This window comes from Physcomitrium patens, chromosome 21 (assembly GCF_059467195.1).
Source record: "Physcomitrium patens ecotype Gransden chromosome 21, ASM5946719v1, whole genome shotgun sequence".
Classification (NCBI taxonomy): domain Eukaryota; kingdom Viridiplantae; phylum Streptophyta; class Bryopsida; order Funariales; family Funariaceae; genus Physcomitrium; species Physcomitrium patens.
Genome location: NC_143430.1, coordinates 12,321,993 through 12,343,533, shown reverse-complemented (window position 1 = coordinate 12,343,533; position 21,541 = coordinate 12,321,993). Strand labels below are relative to the sequence as shown.

At 38.3% G+C, this 21,541-nt stretch overlaps 1 protein-coding gene across 8 annotated transcripts; it reads right to left on the bottom strand.

The window, feature by feature from the left end:
* Positions 1-18,114: 18,114 nt before the first annotated feature.
* Positions 18,115-21,333, bottom strand: LOC112274049 (uncharacterized). Of its 8 annotated transcripts, XR_016499888.1 has the most exons (5): positions 20,157-21,333; positions 19,553-20,036; positions 18,875-19,293; positions 18,635-18,719; positions 18,115-18,522 (listed from the first exon to the last, which is right to left on the bottom strand). XR_016499888.1 is itself a non-coding variant. In XM_090245893.1 (4 exons), the coding sequence occupies exons 3-4, from the start codon at positions 18,794-18,796 to the stop codon at positions 18,457-18,459; spliced, it is 228 nt and encodes a 75-aa protein (XP_090102019.1). In that variant the 5' UTR covers positions 18,797-19,293; positions 19,553-20,036; positions 20,157-21,310; the 3' UTR covers positions 18,115-18,456. The 8 variants fall into 8 exon arrangements, 2 of the variants coding, with proteins under 2 accessions (XP_090102019.1, XP_090102020.1); XR_016499886.1 differs by having other exon boundaries at positions 18,635-19,293; XR_016499887.1 differs by having other exon boundaries at positions 18,115-18,719.
* Positions 21,334-21,541: the final 208 nt, after the last annotated feature.

Below are 21,541 nucleotides of genomic sequence, written 5' to 3'. Positions count from 1 at the left end.
ACTTGGTGATGCTGCTGCTGCTGCTGCTGTTGCCCCTCCCCTTGCCCCCGTCACCCTGCTGCGCCTCGTCACATCCATTGTACAACTCATCAGTAAAAGTAACAAAAATGAACAGTGGGATACAGAGCAGACCCAAACATTTTTTCCGTGATGGATGTAATCTGAACCAGTTTTTCTTTTAACCTCACATGCGCTTGAAAGCATTTCGTGCATTCATTTTGGAGTGCAAGTACGTGAAAACTAATGTTGTTTGGGAATTTTTTGGCTAAGTTTTGTTCCTTCAGTGTGTGATGTAAATTCAGAGAAGTTTGGATTCTAGACCAGTTCAGGATGTCCTTTGAGAAGAGAATTGAGATGTCAGTGACTAGATGATGGAGATGATTATCCTATTTATTTCATTGTTTGGCACCGTTGTGAACCACTGAACCTAACTCTAAAATGTGAATTTTGTTTCTACTAAAGTGCATTGTCTTTCAGTCCCCCTGTGCAATTGGTAGAAATCTAATCTTTCTGGTATAAAATAAATGTGTGAATCCAAACTCATTTAGATCATATCCACAAATGAATCAATGTTTTACCAATAATATGCATATATTGGTGAAAACGCACTTTATGGCAACCCTTCAACTTTCAGAGATGTATAGTTGTTTATTGTAGACTATATTCTGGTTGTGTAATAGTTATACCATAATAAATCATGATTTTAGATAAGTCCATCTCATAAAGGATTTGATAAACTAGTCAATCTATTTGGTCTTAAATATCTTTTCTGCCAAATATCTAGAAAAATATTATACTTTCTGAGAAAAATAATACTGAAAAAAAGACCAAGACAAGAAAAAAGTCAATTCTGTGCATCAATTTTGTTCCAATTTCACACCAAAACATTTTGGTATTACATTCTAAAATTTTAAATAAATTTTAATTTGATTTCATATCATTGATTAAATTTTGGAAAACCACAGCTCATTTCACAATTTTACCAAAATTACTACTATTTACAACATTAAAGGATTATACAATGAACATATTCTTCCTTTACATGTCTATGATCTTTTCCTTATTTTGTATTCAATGCAATGCTGGATTTCCAACTTCTGGACAATGCATATGTGAAAATAATCATATTGTTTCTGGTTATTGAATGAACAATGGAACAATGTCAATGCATTCATATTCATTTTAACCAAATTCAATATGAAAAACTACATGAATCACAGTACATTGATGTTGTATTCCACATTTGAAAAACTAACCATAGTTGTTAAAACAAAAACATGGCTTGGAACCAACCAGAATCATTTGAAAAACCAACCATTTGATCAAAGTTCAAAGTTGTGTTTTTGTTTTAATCTTAACCAAGTGACTAAATCACAAACATGTACTTTTATTAAAACACAGCACAGTATATACACAGAAAAATAACAATAATTTGCACAAATGTATATCTCAACATTCCAGAACATTTTACACCAATAAGATAAATGCAAACTAACAGTAATTTTTTTATATGTGATAATTTCATTTTGATATAATCACATTCTAAAATTTGAGTACATCAATGCAAAGACCAGTTATAGCAAGGGACCAAGTTTCCAAGCTAGCAAGAGATTAAAAGCTTGAAGGAGCAAAATTAATAAGAGTCAGTGATTTGGAACTGGGTCATCATGTGAAGGATGGAGAGATTCCACCCCACACCCACAGAATAGAAACTATCACATGGTGTTGTGGATTTTGTGAGGGATCCTTGGCAATGGGCCCCTCCCCAACCCCATTATATTCAGAACAAAGAATCCCACCCCCATTCCAACCCTCCCCTACTGCAATAAAAACCCCCAAATGGAGTCTGCTGTCAGGGTGAACAACACCTAGTTTAACAAATCCCAAGCCTTTTTAGTGTGAGCTCTGTTTGGGGAGAATTGGAAGTTAGGAGCAGTAGTCAGCTGAAATTAGCACTAAGTGACTCTCGAGCTTTGAATTCTGGTGGGACAGAATCTCACCCACAAGAAGTAGAAGAAGTAGAGGTGCCAAAAACCACTGTTCCAAGTTTATCTCACTCACTCACTCTCTCTCTCACACACACATGGGGAGGGTTTTTTTCTTTTCTTTTCTTTTCTTTTTCTTCTTCTTCTTCTTCTTCTCTCTTTGCAACTGTATTATATTCATTTTTATCTGTCTATTCATACATCCACACATAAGTGCAGTAGGGAACCACTGGCCAGCTCAATGGGGCAGTGAATTAATGGGTTTCAATCAATCTGAGTTCCAGAACTATCAGTCTCCTATAGTGTTCAGGAAATCAGATGAACCTAGCAGGACAGAAGTAACTTAGAAAAAGGGTATATCATGAGTGGGCAGGGTGGTGTTAACTCACAGCAAGAGAAGGGAAATGAAAGGAAAGGAAAGGGGGAATGATAGAGCATGAAGTGGAGGTGTGGTGTCAGAGCTTGCAGCTTGGAGTTGCAAAGAGAATCAACCAAGTATACTGTGGGAAGAAAGATATAGAGGCTGAAATCAATGGATGGATGGTAACACATGAAACTGATGATGGCTAGGCCCCCCAGGCTAGTCTGATAATGAGTTGATGAGTTGATGAGTTTCAATGCAACACCACTTTTCAAAGCTGCCAACCCTTTTACAAAAAATAAAAATAAAAAAATAAAAAAATCTTATGATTACAAAAAACTTAGGGTCCTCAAAGGTTTAGTAAGTAAGACTTCTGGAATAAATGTTTGGCATTGTTGTTGGTGTTATCAGTAAGAGTAGCCACAAATAGGAAAATTACAGACAGTGTTAAAGAAATCCAGACTCATTGGTTAATTATGCAGCAAGTTAGTCCATGTATTGTGTGTGTGGGGGAGAGATTGTACAAAAGGGGTTGGTTTTCTCCATGTTCCAGTTCCTGAACAGAGGGGGGCTCATTAGAATCTTACGGCTTTTCTTATTATTCTGATTATTATTTCTACTACTACTACTATGACCAGTCCACATTGTACCCTTCCGCTTCTTCTTCTTCTGCTTCTTCAACCCTCTTTATTTCTGTTTTTAGGTTGTCCCTTGGGGGGGGCCTGTCAGATGAGACCAGGGTGATGGATGGATCAAGAGGTAATCAAAAAATCAAGCTCCCAAGCATGGACAGTGAGAGTGACAGAAGTGGCCCCCCCAGGAACCTCACTCACTATTACCAATGGTCCTGGCAGGAGGCAAATCCCCAGCTACCCAAAAAGGAGCTAACCCCATCATTTATAAAACCGCACCAATATCAAACTGCCTTCACACATTCACACACACTCACTCCCTCTCACTCTCTTGAGAAAGAGTAAAAAAAACAAAAACAAAAACAAACAAAGGAAATTCAGAAGCAAGCAAGAGCAAAGAAAGAAGGCCACAGTGATGCAGGCAGTGTAAGTGGGTGAGTGAAGGGTGTTGGGATGTGGAGCCATGTAGTGCAGGCAGAGTTTTGGTTTGAAGTCAAATGAGGGCTCTTAATTACCCTGAGAGACAAATTGGATGTTGGCCCCAGTTTGTTGGTTTCATGCTATTGTCTACTAGCCTGCAATTTTCCACAGAAGAAGAAAGAAGAAACCAGTCCTGCACTTTGACTTCGCAGGGGGGGTCAGGAAGAGTAGGAGCCAGTGCCTGCATCTTCACACACTCCCACTCCAATTGCTCATGTAAACTTCAGTAATGGCTTGGTTAGTTAGTTAACCCATGGTTTTAGGATTTCCACCACCTCCACCACCTTTACCAAAATGAATTGAATGCATTTAAAGCAAATAGTGTAAAATTTTCTCCCCAGGGCTCTTTTAATACAACTAGGGAATAGATAGAGGATGAAGTGGCCATAGATGCTTCTAAGGAGGGCAACATCACCCAGCAGCAATAACACTGGGTACCCACAAACAGAATTACAGCTCTGAGCCTCTGATAAGTACAGGGGGGAGGAAGGGGCATGACAAGTCCAGAGCATTCAATGCTCCTGTTGACTCCAGGTACTGCACAAGAGGATTCCCCCTTCTTGACCCCCCCCAATTACACTTGTATGATCATACATATACATATATATACATATAGTATATAAGTTTATATAAGTATAGTTTTAGATGTCCATATACATGTACATACACATATGTGACAAGAAAGAAAGGAAACAACATAAAAACACAGAAGGTAATAGCCAATGTCAACAAAGCACAACACCTCAACCCAGTTGTGGGGTTAGTCAAGTCTGTCCTCCCCCCCCCCTCCATTCAGCATCAAGTATGCATGTGACTCTGGCAAATCTGAATAGCTCTGCTCACAAGGTTAGCAGACCTACACAGACAGACTCACTCACTAACAAGTACACACCCAAATCCCTTTACCCCCCTCCTTGTGCTTTCTCACCCTCTTCCTTCCCTCTCCTTCAGCCTTTCAAGGCACAGAACAATATACCCTTTATATATATATATATATATATATATGCATATCAGAATTTTCTAGATTGCATGGGAATTTATGGAGCACAATGTAGAAGCAAGTAGGAATGAGTGAATGAATGAATATTTATTTATTTAAGAATAAATAAATGAGAGAGTGAAAGAAAGAGAGAGAGAGAGAGAGAGAGAGAGCCACCCAACCTGTTGAGAGGCAAGTCCTGGTAAAGGGGGGGGGGATATACATCTTTGTCTGTACTGGCAAAGGGGGATGGCCTTTCAAAATGGTGAAGAAGCCACTGAAGGAGAGAGGCAGAGGGGATGGGGAGAGCCAAAGCCCTCTCAAACCACACTGTTGCTTCTGCTCACTCTGCCACTGATTTGACCTCATGTCCATTGGACCAAAATACTGATGGGCATTAATGGGGTCTTAGCATAACAATAATGGTAATAGTAAGTGAGTAAGATGTAGAAACAAATCCCCGTGACAACAATATCTTGTTTGCATCCCTGGTTGTAAGCATCAGCTTTTGATAAAACTGAATAAAATAACTATTCCAAGGAATTCTCTGTTGTCAAGAGCTTTTTATGTATGAGCATGAATACAACAAAGAACACAAAAAACATATAAAATATATGTTAAAAAAGAGTGGGCAGGTCTTCTTCATGAACAGTATGAAGCTCTGCAGAATCCAGATAGAATCATAAGCTTTGCCTCTCCTCCCTCCCAATGACCCACACAACAAACCTGATTGTCCAACTATTCTGTTTTCGTTAGCTCTTTTCCACTGCATTGTTTATTTTTTATTTTTGTATTTTGTTGTTGTTGCTGTTGTAATTGCATTGTTTTTTCACAAAGAGCTTGACGACATATAATGGGAACTTAGTGGATGACAAAATGTGAAGTGGTGGGAGGGGGTTGTTAAGGGAGGAGAATGGATGGATGGAATTGGAAGCCACACGCAACTGGGGCAGCCCCATCCATGCTATGGTCATGCTTCAACTACCATTGCAAATATGTTGTGATACAATCCATCCCCAAAACAAATCAAAGCCATGGAGATCTTATATTGTTTTTGTGGGTACGGCCTTTTTCAGGGCAGCCACAAGCCTCACATTGAGTTCATGTTCTATGGATGGGACTCTAACTCTTTTTGGCAAATTTTAACAAACTAGAAGCATATTGGACTTGCTTTGGATCCCCCCCCCCTAAAGCTTCTATGTTATGGTGAAGTTTGACCCACTAGTAATTCTCTTTTAACAAAAGTTTGTTAACCATTCTACTCTACCATTGGTTTATGTTTGAAGACTTTGTTAGAATTTCAGATTTTGTTTGATGTAGTTGCATTTTTATGGGGTCAAAAAGTCTTTGAATGAATACTGACCATTACTCTGAATAAGAATACCCTGTGTTTGAAAAACATATTCATCTTAATAAAAAGATTAATTAACTACATATATTTAAAAGCATATTTTGATCATCAACACTTAAATTGAAATTAAAAAGCTGAATAGTATGTTTTACTATCCAGAAAATGCCTATGTTTCTTTTGATTTCACAATAATGATTCTTTAAATACGTTGAATGAATAATGATTTAAAGTCTATTCAATTGATTTAGTCTTGAAAATTTATAATAATGTTTAAGTGATCAAACAAACAGTAGTGTTTGCATAATTTGCTTGCACTGAGATTAAGAAAAATAGGGGGTAAAGCATACAAGTACATATGAATATTAGCTTGAGTTATTAAAATATCTATTGGAATTTATTATCTATTGTTTAGATGATAGTATAACATCCTGAAATTAGTGCTAAAACATGTCTTTATTATCAGTTCTAATTACATTTATTTTTGTTAAATTCAAGTACAATTATGCATCTGCATTAAAGCAATGGATATTATCCATGTGTCTTAAACATTTATACTCATGGTGCATGTAGATTTTCTTTAAACTAATACATATTTTTCTTTTTAAATTACATTGTGACGAAATTTAAATTGAATTTTCATTTAAAGAAGAATTTAAAGTGTGAAATTTCAATTTTAATTTTACAATTCTAATACATCGAGTTGTTTCAGAGCCGTCAAACAACAGAGGAATGACTCATGGAAGTTCAATGTGATGAAATAATTACTCTTCAAAATAAAATCCTGTGTTCATCATCTTAAGAAGAGATTCAAAACATCATTTAATGAACATATTGTTGCAGCCCAGTTTTTCTTGGCTATAATTTGTGTGCTTGCACACACAATCTCAAAAGCTCAAGTTCCATTTTCCCTCTTCTGATACACATTATGTACAACTCCAATATAGGCTCCAAACGACTCTAAAATAGTCACAATGAAAGACTGACACACAATCAACAAAGAGAACACTAAACCCACCAAACCAGTCTACAACATGTAATATGCTTTTGCTTTTGAGTGAGTTGAGAAACACTACTTCTGCGATTATCCACCTTATGTGTATGTATCCTTTCCATTTGGGTAGGCAAAGTGAGGATACCCAAGTGCTCAATGTCATGAAAACTGAGAAGAAAAGAGAAGCAAAAAAAAGGACATCAAACTCTTGCAGAGTAAGTTCCTATCAAAGGAAAGTGTCAATACAAGCCCCATGGGTGCACATTTGATCACAATCCAAGTGTTGGCCCTACTCTCACAAAAACCAGAGATATATATATATATATATATATATATCTATATATAAAAAGAGAGAGAGAGTGCAAAACAATATAAAAACAAAAACACATAAACACACAAAGCCAGCTTTTGAGGGTGGGCCTTGGATGGTGTGCTACTCTACATAGCCATGTCCTCCACTCCCATGTCTAGAGCACCACTCACTCACCTTCAATCACTAATCCTCTGTCAATGAGCTTAATCATGGACTGATTAGCTTAATACTCTGCACTAATGGAAGGAGATTGTGCAGTTTGCGGCTACAAGGCCAATTTGGGTTAGTGGTGATAGAAGGGGGTAGTTGACTGGAATGCAAAGCAAGTTATGGGAGACCTGGTCTTTGATGGAGGTCTCCCTTCTTTTGCTCTACCCCTTTTTCTTTTCTTTTTCTCTTCCTCTCTTGTCTTTTTCTTTTGAGGTTGGATATGATGTGGCAGTTGCATACCTTGTCCAAAGAGGGCCAATGATTCTAATTAAGGCAGACTAAGCCAATGATTTGCAATAAGAAGGTAAGCCACAAGTGCACACACACACACACACAATTAGGGTTTTTTTAATCAATAGTGGGGGATAGTGCTAGAACCAAGTTGTAAATGGTGAAACAAACACTCATGGGTTAGGTCAATGGTAAGGGCTCATGATCTTAGTGCTTCTTCTTATGCTCTCTTCCTTTTTGACTTTCCCTCTCCTTGTTAAATGTTGCCTTCCTTCCCCCTTCAAAAGATTTAACCACAGTTTTAGCTTCAGTTGTGTTTGTGTATATATATAGATCTACACACACACACATATGACAATTTTGCTTTTCATTGTAATTTTAATGATTTTTTATTGCAAAATATATTTAGATCAAAATACCCAATATACTTATGACTAATTCTATATATATATATATATATATAGAATTTATTTTATCCTCTGTTTATATACTTTTCTTAAATGAATAAAAATTAAATTCTTATTAATATTGTTATTATTATTATCAGAGTTACCTTAGATATGACTAATATTATTGTCAATTTGTTTTTGGCTGCCTACAATATCTGGACAAACCACATTCCATTTTTTATTTGTTTTTGAATGAAAGTGGTGTATGTAAAAACTGCATCATAATTGTGAACATTTGGAAATATTCTGGGTGCTAGAAAAAAAGAAAAGAAAAGAAAAGAAAAGAAAAACTTATTAATGCATGATAGAGAGATCAATGTAGTGCATCTTATTGAATGGGATATAAATGTTCAGGAACAACAACTGGGGTCAGAGCCATTACTCTGTATGGTCTGCTTCCTTTGGCTCTCAGATCTGCATGCACAGCAACAAAATGAAGGGAAAAGGGCCAGGGAGTTGACTCCAAAACCACAAAACCATAGCCAATCCCATGGCATCACAGATGAAGAAGAAGCAGTCGAAGCTGTAGAAGCAGAACTCACCCTATTCAAAACAAATCCCCCATTAAATGGCTATGCAAAAAGTTGGTGCTTTGTGCCATATTGCTACCAAGACTGGCACCCACCAAATCCCCTTTAAAAGAAAAAAAAATGGGATCTAAAACTAACTGTGTAAGGAGGCACATTATGGAGGGTAGCACCAGCAGCAGCAGCAGTAGCACAGCAGGGCTTGTTCAAAACAGCGGTATGCATTGAAGTCTGTGAAAATATATGTAACTTATTTTTGCAAGCAGGGGAAATTGGTGCTTTTAAGCTGGATCTAGAATGACTGCAATTTAGACAAGACAAAGACTGTAAGTTTTAGGCTGTGAAGTGGAAGCTGAAGAAGAAAAAAAAAAAAAAAAAAAAAAAAAACACACACACACACAGAAGTGTGAAGTCCGAGATGGGTATAAATTATATATACAATTATGTATATATTCATGTAATATATACAAAAGCCTGCCCATAAGAGGAGGAGCTGTGGGGCAAAACCCTATCTGCATGACCTCTGCTGCAGAGCCTCTCTTTCTAGGGCATGAAGTTTTGCTGACCTAGCTTGATGCATCTGTGCCTTTCTCGGACATTTTTCAGTGCCTTTCAAAGGAATTCTGAGAGCATTCATTTTCTATTGCTCTAAACCCAGAACAGTTCAGGAGCACCGTGCTTAAAAGCAAAGGTAACTAACACAATAACACATTTTTTTTAAGAGTTCAAAATTAAATTGAACTATTTCTCTGTGGTGATGTACTTGTATAATTTGAAGTTATTATTATTATTATTATTATTTTATTTTTATTTTTATTCATAATCTAGTAGTATATTGCTTGTACTCCAATCAATGGCTAGGTTAATGTGTACGTGAAAATGTTAGTGAAAATAGAGCTTGAGATTATTAGATAAAACCTAGAGTATATGGTGCCGTTATGTCTTAAAGCATGTTTTAGAGCTAGGCCAAAATATGTTGTTTTCATTTTTTTTTCTTTTATTAAATAATTTAATGATATTTCTATATTTACTTAATTATTTATTTATGGAATATTCAAGTTTTGTTTAATTTTTATTGTTCTAGTTAGCATATTTCTTAGACATAGCCAATCTATGCTTTTAGAATAAACTTGCAAGTATAAAATTTAGCCTAGATAATATAGTTATAAATTATTTAATTTATTTCTTTTTTTCATAGTTCTAAGGATTATGCCACACATTATTCTCAAAATTGTTGAAAACTTTGAGATATTTCAAGGCCTAAGTTCTTTACTTATTGTATATTCCTGAAAAATTTAAAATCCATGCAAACATTTATTTTTAGTATAATTATTATTTATTGTTGCATATGAAAAAATAATACATATAAATAAAAAAATATTTTACCACATATTAAACACCTAACTTAATGCAAAATACCAACGAATTAAAAAAATAAAAAATTGATATTTTATTTATTAATTGTTTTGTGTAAGGTTTAGAAGTGAAGATACCATTGTAAGCCAATTCATTATCAAGTTTGGTACTACAATAATTATAAGTATAAAAACTACAATCAAATTGTATAATCATTGTAATAAGTTCATATTCCTTTGCAAACCGAGAAAAAATAATATAAGAGTATGTTTAGCAAAAATTTCTATATTAGTTTAATATGAAAATATATTAATAAATTTTATTGGTGAAAATTTCATTTTAAAGAGAATATGTGCTACAAAAGTATAAACAATATATTAATAATCATAAAATATAAATTATAATAAGTTTTGTTGTCAACATATGGTGTAAAATCTAAAACATTAGGCAAATATAAAACATTCTATAATCAGTTCTAAAATTAATTATCATTTTAAACCTCTCCATGATGTATAATTTAATTTACATCATAAATTGGAAATACCACAAAAAAGATTTATCTTAGTTTATAATTTTTTAAAATATTAATTACAAGAAGAAAGTTTAAACAATGAAATATTTGCCACCATTAGAATATTCCTTTGAACAATAGTTTTTACCAACTTGGACATTCCATCTTAAAGAATCCATATTTTTTTTCAAGTTTTATTCATAGTTTAAATATAGATGCATCAAATACTCTACATCTCAAAAAGTATATAAACAAATTTTGAGTACTAATAAAACTATTCTGCATGTAATAAATTGAAAAATTCATGCTAAATTTTTCACATGTATGTCTATTGTTTAGATCAATTTGACTTATGTTGAGTATTACCTATACTCAAGTTTTTATTAACTTTTAGAAATTTTCTTTGTCTTCTTTAGTTTAATAATTTAACAGCTAGAAAACCAAAGTACATTGTAAATAGTTACTTCTAATGTTTAAGTAATAAAAGTTTATTTTCTTCAAAAATATATATCAATATTTTTTTATTTAATTAAATCAATTATATTATATTCTTCCTTTCTGTAACGTGTGAGTCATAAAATCATATGCAAATGTTGTCATTACTACTTGCCTATAACATTTTTTTTTTATATATTTTTTTTGTTAAAAAAAAAAAAAAAAAAAAAAAAAAACTCTTGAATGTAAATTGTTGAAAGATGTTCTATTCTAAAACTTTTTTTTTTTTTTTTTTTTTTTTTTTTTTTTTAAATTATTGCTTACTGTATTTCTTATATAAGTCAGTTATTGGTGTAATATTGTGTAATCCAGATTAATAGCTACTGTTAATAGACATTTCATCTAATTATAAATTACAAGTTTAATTAAATCTTAAGGACATGAATAGTATAACTATTTGTATGTATAATATTTATGTTGTTCTCTTGTAAAACAGATCTTGAAAAGATTTACACATAGCATCACCATATCCTTATTTTATATTTTATATTATATTTTATAAAGTTATTAGTTTTAGAAAAAAAAAGTCCAGTCTAGATATTGAATGGATACAAATTTATGATATACAATGATTTAAACTCATACTTTAAAAGCCTTAAATAAATCAATAAATATTGCCTTCTAAGTCTCATTAACTTTGAATTTTATAAAAACTGTAATGATTTGAAGTTTGCATATTTGAATTTTTTTTCTAACTAATACTTTATTAATTATAATACTAATATTTACATACCTATTAGTTCTTAAGAGTAGCTATAGAAGTTGATCTATGAGAATATTTACAACAAGCTGGTATGGTTTATATTGAAGTCCTTTTTGATATCTAAAGTGAGTTTGTAATTTTATTTCAAGAAAAATAAGTTAAGCATACATAATATTATTACTATATTAGGTAAGTAGGTTAATAGGTAGTTAAAGCCATAATAATGACATTCTTTATTTTTTTATTTTTTATTTTAGTCCTATAAATTGATCAACATATTGTATTGATATTGAAAAGGTTTTAATAGATGACTTTATGGCTACAAATAGGTATAAAAAAAATAAAATATTCTATTTGCTTTATAATCATAGTTTTAGTGCAAAACATGCTCTTTTTCTTATAATTTGAGTATGTGACCCACTATTTATACTAACCTTCAATCCTTTCTCAACCAACAATGGACTTAAATATGGTTTTAAAACTTACAAGCATTGAAATATAAAATAATACCATGAACTATCTATTTCAAGTATAAAGATTGAAACAATAAATTAAAAATTGTACTTGGTATGGATGCAACTAACGCTGCAATGAGAATTTCAATATTACATAACGTTTTCATTTACATAACATTCTGGAGTTCCTCTTCAAAAATACTTGAAGAAGAAGAGGAGGAAAACACTAATAATATGTATTTGTCTATTTAAGGAATTGTTTTGGGGATGTGTTGGCAAGGACTACTTATCCACCATGTCAATGATTGGGTGTTGAAATTGGGACCACATGAAACCGAGGATTTCCTTTCCTCCTCAAAGGAATGATGTGTATGCTGTGTTGGTGGCAACATGATACGTTTTGCAACGTACTTGAGGCGAAAACAAATTCTTGTCACTTTGGTGGTGGTTGCGCTCTTGTACAGAAGACTCTCATATTCCCATTCCCTCAAGGACGATGATCCCATCCCATGCCCAATATTTGTCGGCTACAAGGAGTACAATGCGTCCAAAGATATACTTCTCTTGAGGCAAGAATCCACCTCCAAAGAGGGTTTCTTTTTACTGAAAAATAAGACAATAGCAAGCAAGCAAGCAAGAAAAAAATATATAAAAAACTCATGGCTCTGGTAATTGTGTCTGGATCGTAAGCACACTCTCTCGTTGAGTGTGGAAGTTGTGAAGAAGCTGTGTGGTGGGGTTCAATAACCCAACTGTTGCTGATTTTCTGAATTGCTGCTAGGATGCAGACGACGGAGGTTCTATGTAGAAGAAGAAGGGAGGAGTACTTTGTACTGTCCAGTTGCTTTGCTGCTGCGTGGCACCAGCTAGACAGCTCCACAGGTGTGAAATAAACCCCTAGCAATGCAGAGATAGTCCAGAATCCTCTCCCCCACTGTGGTGAGAGTCCAACTAGCGGTGACCGACAAAGGCCTTTGGAGTGGAGCGGTGATGGTCTGTGAAAGGGGCAAGCGCAGGAACTCCAACGACTCTCTCTGTCCATGGGGAATCATACCCCCCCACCCCCCATCTTCAAAGTGTTGCTTCACGCTTTGTGCAATGGTCCACACCGGGCCAAGGATCACGTCACACTCGCATCCGAATACCGTTGCGGTGGTTGAGTTTTTAATCGAAACCCTGATAGCTACATGGTTGGTGCTTTTCTATTGCCACTGTCTCTTCTACAGCTTCCCCCCATTCGGAGACTTTCATCTTTTTGTGCTCCGCTGTGTTTCGTTTCACCAGTGTTGGAGGCAGTTGCCTCATCAGCATCATCTCTAGCAGCAGCAGCAGCAGCTGGAATCACACACTCCTGCTGACTGCTCACTGTGCACTCTCTTACCACAGTAGATTTGAGTGGACGAGGGAGAGGGCGGCAATTTGACAGGCGCACATTATTGAGTGAAAGGGGCCAGCGGTTTTGGAAGCTTCGCGTTTTACAGTGGATATTGCGAAAGTAAGCAGGAAAAAGAGTTGGAATCATCTCCTGGAGTCACCCATGTGCAGTTTCTCAGACTGGCAACTCAGAGAGTTGTTCAGAAAGACTATTCACCTGTGGACTAAAAAACCGAAAGTAGAAAAAACTCGAAAAAGGGAGAAAATGTTGAATTAAACTGTAGGAAATGAATCCAGGCCAGCTGTGGCCATATGTAGGTTCGTTGAGTAAATATGGAATGCCGTGTGGAGATTCATTAACTTGTACTAAAACCACACGTAAAAACGAAAACAAAATATTTTTAATTAGAAGAGACTGAGCACAAAGATATGGATGAACGTGATCCATAGCTCAGCCTCTCTTACGTGGCAGCAGTTTGTTCCAGATCATCCAACAAGGTGTTCAAGTCCCTTGTTGTCTTCTGATTTAGGCATGAGGAATAGCTGTTCCTTTCCCACGATAATGTGGGCTCCAGACGCTGTAAGTTTTTGCAAGTATCCTTAGATTATACATATATATATATATATATATATGTGTGTGTGTGTCTTTGTGAGTGTTTTGTTTGTTTCCTTATTTTGAATTTGTGCAAGTAACCAACTCACCCGAAGAAGCACACACTCTACAATGGGCATAATTATTGCCATTTGACTATATTAACTGCTATTTTTTTTTAATATATGTATATATATATATATATATATATATATATAACAGAGCCAGCTGGCAAAGTGATTCAAGTTTATTCGTGCCCAGTAGATATGAAGTTGGTACATCATGCTCATGGAAATAAAGTTACTTGCTGCCTGCTCCTCTTTCTATGGAATCTTGATATCTTCGAAGCTTTTACAAAAAGACGAATCTCACACTGTGCAGCAGCGTTTTTGTCAACTTGTGCTTGAATAATTCTTCCTCCTCGGTTAAATGGGTTGTATTGATATTCAAGTAGAAAGAGAGAGAGAAAAATAAACGATTGTAAAGAAAAGGGTGCCAGATCACACCTCAGTGAAAAATCCAAGTCTGCCAATCTACTCGAGGTGCTGCTCCAATTTCCGGTCATTGCTCCGCGCGTGGCATCCAGTATTTTATGCTCCATCCATGCACGAATTGTTTTGTTCTGCCACAGAATACAAATAAGATATGCTTGAATCTTTTGGAACCCCTGTCATCCCGCATTTCGGCAGAAACATTCTATATTGTGCAGGTATAATTTACGGAAAAAGTTCAGACGCGAACCAAAAAGGCGCTGTAACTCTCCGGCTTGGGCATGTCTACTTACCCGAGATGAAACGCGTGCTCCATGTTCTGGATGGGATTGCTTGCATGTTCCGTGCTCTGGACGCCCTGCGCACTAAACGGGGGTGTGTCTGAATTTGACGTAGTCTGAGCTAAAATAAATGAGTCGCTGGGGTTGGGTTTGCAGGCTGGAACCTAGTTTCCCACTGCGATACTGCACATCAATAAGACCTGGCAGCCGCTGAGGATCCCATGGTAAGACCACGTTAGCAACTCAGCAGCGACTTTTTGTTTCTCTTTTGACAAGATGGCCACACAGGAGATAAAAATGAATCGATAGTAATAAATAATTAATCGCAGTCTTCTCCAAGTTTTTGGCTCATTTTACGGCTCTGAGTCGATTTTAACCCTAAACAATCCCTATCAAACCACCGACTTGTGCGCAGCCGCATCAGTACGGAGGCCAGCCGTTCCGTTACTTCAACCAATTCCTGCGTCACATGTCTCCAACCCTCATGCGACCCTTTCAAGTTACAGCTCAGGGAGCGAGAAAGATATCAGCAAAAGAAATCGTATCAAGACCGAAACTTAAATTTCAATCTTCTTTTACGTTGTTGGAAGTTTGTGGGGACAGTATTTGCGGCCTGCGTGGAGAATCTAGCGGTAGGGGAAGGGGGATAATGAAGATCGAAGTCCTCTCCCTGCTTTGGATTCTATTGTCGAACACTGCGGAACGCCCCTAGTTTCATCATTAGTCTTTTTGCAAAGCGTCGCTCTTACATCCACAAATAAAAACTCCCGACGCATCTATCGATAATGTGGCTAGAGTTGCAGCGCAGTTTTTTAAATGGAAAACGGTATCTGATGACCCCTATTATCTAGATCGATACACACAGGGGAATAAATGGGCGGGGTGTAATAGTTAGTGGAACAGTCTGTTCGCGGGAGTGACTCATGGTCAAATCCTGAGTCATATTCGTGTTGACAAATGGAGACAATGAAGGGAAGCAATCAGCCAGCCAGGCATGGAGCTACCTTTTCTCCGTTTACCTTCGCTGCTTGACGTCATGGATCACCCGAGAGATTGGCTCGCTGGCTGGCTGGCTGCGCTTGCGTCTTCCTTGCTTCCTCTCTCGAATGATCCGTCTGCTTGTATATAAAGGAGTAAGAAGCGAGGACGAGTCGCCTCATAGACGGAGAAGAGCATGGTGTGCCTGGCCCAGGTGCTCTGCCTCCCCTTTTTTCCGAGGCACCTACCCCGTATTTTTATCCACAACTTCGTCTCATTACCCGTCGTACTTCACGGTATTGTGTTTTCGAGTGCAGTGCAATGATCAGTCCTCTCCACCCCTGCCTGATACGTGCACATTGTTTTCCGCTAAGTTCTGTGTAAACCTGTTGATGTCTAATCAAGCTTTTTACCCGGTTTCGCGGGCATCTGGTTATCAAGAAACTGGGTTCCTGATACAAATAAAGAAAAAGGCTTTGCGCCGTACATGCGTGGCCGTATATCATGGTGTGAACATCTAGCCGAGACAAGGCGATTTGAAGCTCTCGCCTAAGCAGCAGTGAGTTCGTTATGGTGGAACCTCGAGCATCTAGACCATCCGAGAAGAGGCTCCTCCTATAAATGGCCCTTGTCTCCAATCTGCCTTAGAATTCCGGGGCAGGTTCGCTACAGAGTCTCGCCTTTCGGCAGCCTCGCGAGAGACTGTTTACCATATGTTCGCATATTCACAGCGCTTGGTGTTTTTTTTGCAAAAATTTTCCTTTTAAAACTAGCACTGTCGCACATTCCGAGTGATCCGCTAACCTGTTACCTCTCCCAGTTATTTGACCCGTCGCTGGAAAAGCAGCCAGCGCTACTGTGGGTTTTGACATTTATGAAAGCCTCTCGAAATCCAACCCGGTCCACTGGTCACGATGAAGGTAACAAGCCAAGTGTAGACTTTTCTGCCCGTCACAGTCTTATCCAGCCTGGTCCACAAGGGTTTTGATTATTTCCTTGTTCTTGTCAATATTCACATGGTGCTCTTCAATGCCAAACCGGCTCACTCAGGATCCTGAGAGCAGCGGGGGATGAAGTGACAGCAGGGTCGCGGTTGACTTGTAGCCCAGAATGAAGAAATTATCGCAAATCTCTGATGGTTACCAGGTTCAAATTGCAGCAAGTGGACAACAGGCGTTCTGGAAATGGGGGCATGGATCTTCGTGTTGCCTAGGTGAACGCGGTTTGCCTCGTTTTTTAGGTTCTCTACGGATAACCTCGCGTAGGTGCTGCTGTCCTGCTCAGCTTAGCGAATTCGTCCTCTCCTGACTCCACTTCTCCTAGAAAAAGCCAACGGCTGGGGGCTGCAATTTAACTGTAGGATTTTCACTCGCAAACACCACCAATGAGGTGGCAGAAGACAAAAACAAAAAATAAAAATAAAAATAAAAAACGCCTCGTAAGGTTTGCCTTTCAATCCGCATTAAATCATTACAAGCAACTCATGGGCGTCAAAATCACTTGGAATATTTGTTATAATGTGAGATTTTATCGATAAATGAATAACCTTCATGTTGCTGAAGTAAATAACCTTTTTTCTTGAGCAATTGGAATGTTTATATTCACATATAGATAGATTTTTTTAAATGATTTTCAAAAATATATACATTTTTTTTTGGCTTCTGCTTCTTCTTCTTCTTCTTCTTCCTTAATGCTAATATGAACAACAGCGTTTCAAGTAATGATGTCGATTTTTTCATCCATGTATTGAATCGTAAGTTATATTCAAAAAAAACAAAAACAAAAACAAACAAACAAACAAAACAAAACAAAAAACAAACGAGGTTACGATTCGAAATGACTGAAAAATCATTCATTGTCAGGTTTACGTGTCTGCTTTTCACAATTATCATTGACAATCATCGAAAACCTCAATCTTTTCAAAAAGAAAATCTTACTCTTAAATTTCCTACTTTCTTACAGAAATTCTTACGGTATGCTGACAACTCATTAGTCGATTTTGTAAACAAAAATAACCATCTTGTGCACGGTGGTCGTCATTTGGCTGACTAGAAAATCCTAGACCTAATACAAAATGCTGTTGATGCAATTGAATTGAAACTGCATGTCAGAGAGCGATCGGCAATGGCCCCGAAGCCCAATGCGGACAGTACTCGTACCAGCTCTTGTCCAGGAAAATGCGAAGGTTAATTTTGCAGTACTGTTTCTTCTTAATCTTCTTTGTTGAATTGATTGTTTGCTCGTTTCTTTATTATTTTCGGGATTTTTTTCACGCTATGACACGGTGGGACCCCGAAGAGCTCACCATGAACAAGACAGATTCAGCAGCCACGCCCAGGAAGTTGGGGAGGGTGCAGAAGTGATCGATGGAAGTGAAAAAATACAGTTGCTGAATTGCACAGGAAGGTACATGCGGTCTCTGCCAGACGTCGCGGTGAAATGCGTACCGTAGCTAATCCACATTTCAACCGTTGAATTCTAGCACATGGACTGGTCTCCCTATCTCCGTAACCATTTTGTATGATTTGCAAGGAAACCTCTCAAGGTTTGGACCGTTTCTCCCCACAACTTTTCCTTGCTGCCTGGTGATGGGCGTAAAGGAACGAGACCAATATTGGATAACATCCCAATTGAGGCTCGATGTTTTCCTTCAACACCTATTGCCGAGTCCCCCCCAATGTTAGCTTCTTGATCGTCGTGGGTTACGAATTTTATATCTTCGGTTGCTGCCCGAAGCAGAGTCGGTGTGAGAACGAGGGCTGTTCATACGCCCCATGCTGAAAGTGAAAACCACAACATACAAAGCGATTATTCTTAGTTTATTAAACAGCTCGAAATGGACCGGCGTTGAGTCATCCAGCGGGAAAAGAGAGAAGTGACTTAAATTACCTCTGGGTTTGTCGACGAGGAACTGGTCGGAAGGTAGTCCATAGAAATGCAGTGTTGGAGATGGAGAAATATGAATATTGAGTACCTGTGTTGCCGAGAATTACCAGGCAGTGCAAGTTCGGCGAAGCGACTCGGCGCATCATCCTCAGGTTGGTGAATCATACTTCGAGAAAAAACACAAAAGAAAAAAAAAAAAAACAAAGAAAAAAAAAGGGGAGAAAGGTGGGGGAGAAAAACTACCTCTTCTATCTAATCTGTTGCAAAGGTGATGTCGGAGAGGCGCACGAGGATGCCACTGCACTCCCCACTAATTTAAATCCTTAAATTATACACCGACCCGCCTGGCAAGCCAGATTCCGTTGATGGCACGTGCACCATTTTGAGGACCTAATAGGTTGAATATGAAGCTGAAGCTGGTCCTGACAATCATCGCCAATCCGTGGGCCAATCGCTTCGGACACCGAAACCACACCTTATTTTCTGTAGATTCTGCACACAAACACGTCAACGTTGTTCACTGCTTCGGTGCGTGAACATTCCCAACCGCCCAAAAAGCTTCCCCGGTATAGACATCGTTTGGTCCTTATGCGCCGCGACATGAGAGGGTTAGCTGTGGAGGGCATTGTGTCATTGTATACATGTCCACGCCGTCTGGTGATCTGCAGTGAAATGATACAAAATGTGGGAGAAATCTCGGGTTCTTAAATCCATCCTCACATAGCTTATGCATCACCTAGAACTTTACAGATTTTCTTTGTGGAGAAGCATGAAATTGACGATGCACACGGTCGGCATATCATTGCAACGAAGAATCTAACAATTGTAGATTTTTCCAGAGATTGCACATTTCTTGTCAACTACGAAGAACACGTTTAGCCTGCTTTTCTCCTTAAAGATTCCTTGCAGTATGTAATGCACCTTTCATACGAAAGTCACTCGCTTCCGCGACCACGTCTAGGTCGCTCCTGGAGGTGTTGAGACCTCCCCGACAGTTCATCGAAAACGATGCTGGACTCGTGAAACATACTGAATGCAGAGAGGATGAAATAAGGGCGCTTGTAGCGGCCATAGCAGCCATAGCAGTGGTTGTCTAAGAGCAGTCTTCCTCAGCCATCATTGTGGGTTACATTTATGGCGAGTTGCAGGTGACGAGAATCAGAAAATCACCGTCCAAGATCGTGCATCAGATGTTGCTGGATTTTCGCGGGCAGACCAGTTAGACTTAGTACATTCGAATATGGAGCTTGCCGTATGATTTAGACTTCCTCTTATAGAATCTGAGTGAAGGAGAAGCGGTATTTGTATCCACGACAAGGCTGAGGGAGAACGCGTTGAGGAAACTGCTTCATGTCCAGTCGATTTGAGGATTTGCCTCAGAGATTTCACATGCTTTGAGTTAAGTCTGCAGGACTCGACATCAAAATTAATCTCATCGTGGTTTCACGATTGCTACGACAGGCCATGATGCAGTTTGTTCAGGATCATGTAAAAACGTCATCTGACAACGTTTAGAGTTTCTGACCTTGTCAATATAGATCATGAAGCTTGACCGTTGCCGTTTACATAAGACGCAGTCTAGCATCTCACATGCTTAAATACTCTGCTCAGGATTTCTCCGTCTCTCAATTGCAACTCTCTTTGATGGGGCCAATGTAATTTGTCAACAAACCCCATTCCGCTTTCTCTAATTAGAACTGCATTTAATTCAAATGTGCGCACCACTACGGTGAAATGCAAACTCGTCACCTTGAAAAAAACAAGGCTCCATCAAGGCAAGGCAAGGAGGTAATTTATGCAGATGCTCTCAAATCAGACCTTGAAGAATTAGCTCAAAACAAGCGGGATTCTCGACGGGTTCGTCCTGTGTCTGATCCACGCTGCGGCACAGGTGCAACATCACGGACCAGAAACTGGATCTGCAACACTCACGCGTGGGTATTCGTCCACCAGCAACGCATGGAGTTTCTCTTCGCTGTGACTCGATAAAACCAAACCAGCGAGGACTGCAGCTGCCCGCCAGTGCTAGCTCAGTAACTCTGCAACAAACCTGCATATTTATCTCTAGAATATCTAGAAAAACACACATTGGCAATTTCCGTCTTTCTTTCTGATGTACGAATCATGTACTAGCGATGTGGTGAGGGAGGCAGTCCATTTCTAGAGTGCAGCCAGCAGCCTTCTGGGAATGGACGAGGAGGAGGATGAGGAGCAGGAGCTGTTCTGACAGCAGCCACAGGAAGCATATCTCCAGAGGGAGGGAAGGGGATCAGGCGATGGCTGGAAGGTGGGGGCATCTGCCCAGTCCTACCCATCGCACTTCACCTGTCTGTATATCTGTGTCTATCTGTGTGCCTGTCTGCCTCCTTGCTAATGCTGGTGTGCATCGCTCGTTGGCTGGCTGCCTGGCTGCGGTGTGCATGACGCTCCGGAGATGCACATTCAAAGCTTCCTTCTCTACTGGGGCTGGGGCTGGCCTCTGGTAACATCTGATCGGCTTGCTTGATTGCTTGCTTGCTCTTTCCTTCTCTCCATCGCAAGCACTCGCTCCTACTCCTCCTCTTCTCTGCCATGTCCACTACATGGGAGGTGGGTGATGCTACTACGTAGGTTGGGTCAGAGGCACAACCCCACATATCAGCCTTTTGGATCTCCACTCACAATCAAGTCAAGAAAAATTCTTCTTTTGGAAAGGTAGAAAAACAAGGACACACCCGTCATGAATAAGCAACGAAGAGTCTTGTCTTTGCTCTTAGCTAGATAGATAGATAGAATCACAGTTATAATAAGCAAGTAATGAAGAATTTAGATTGTAGATAGATAGACATAATTGGCTGCTGAGGATCAACCTCTAGATTACGTGACGAGGAAGATGAATTTGGGCAGGTACAAAAAAGTTCAGCATGCCTA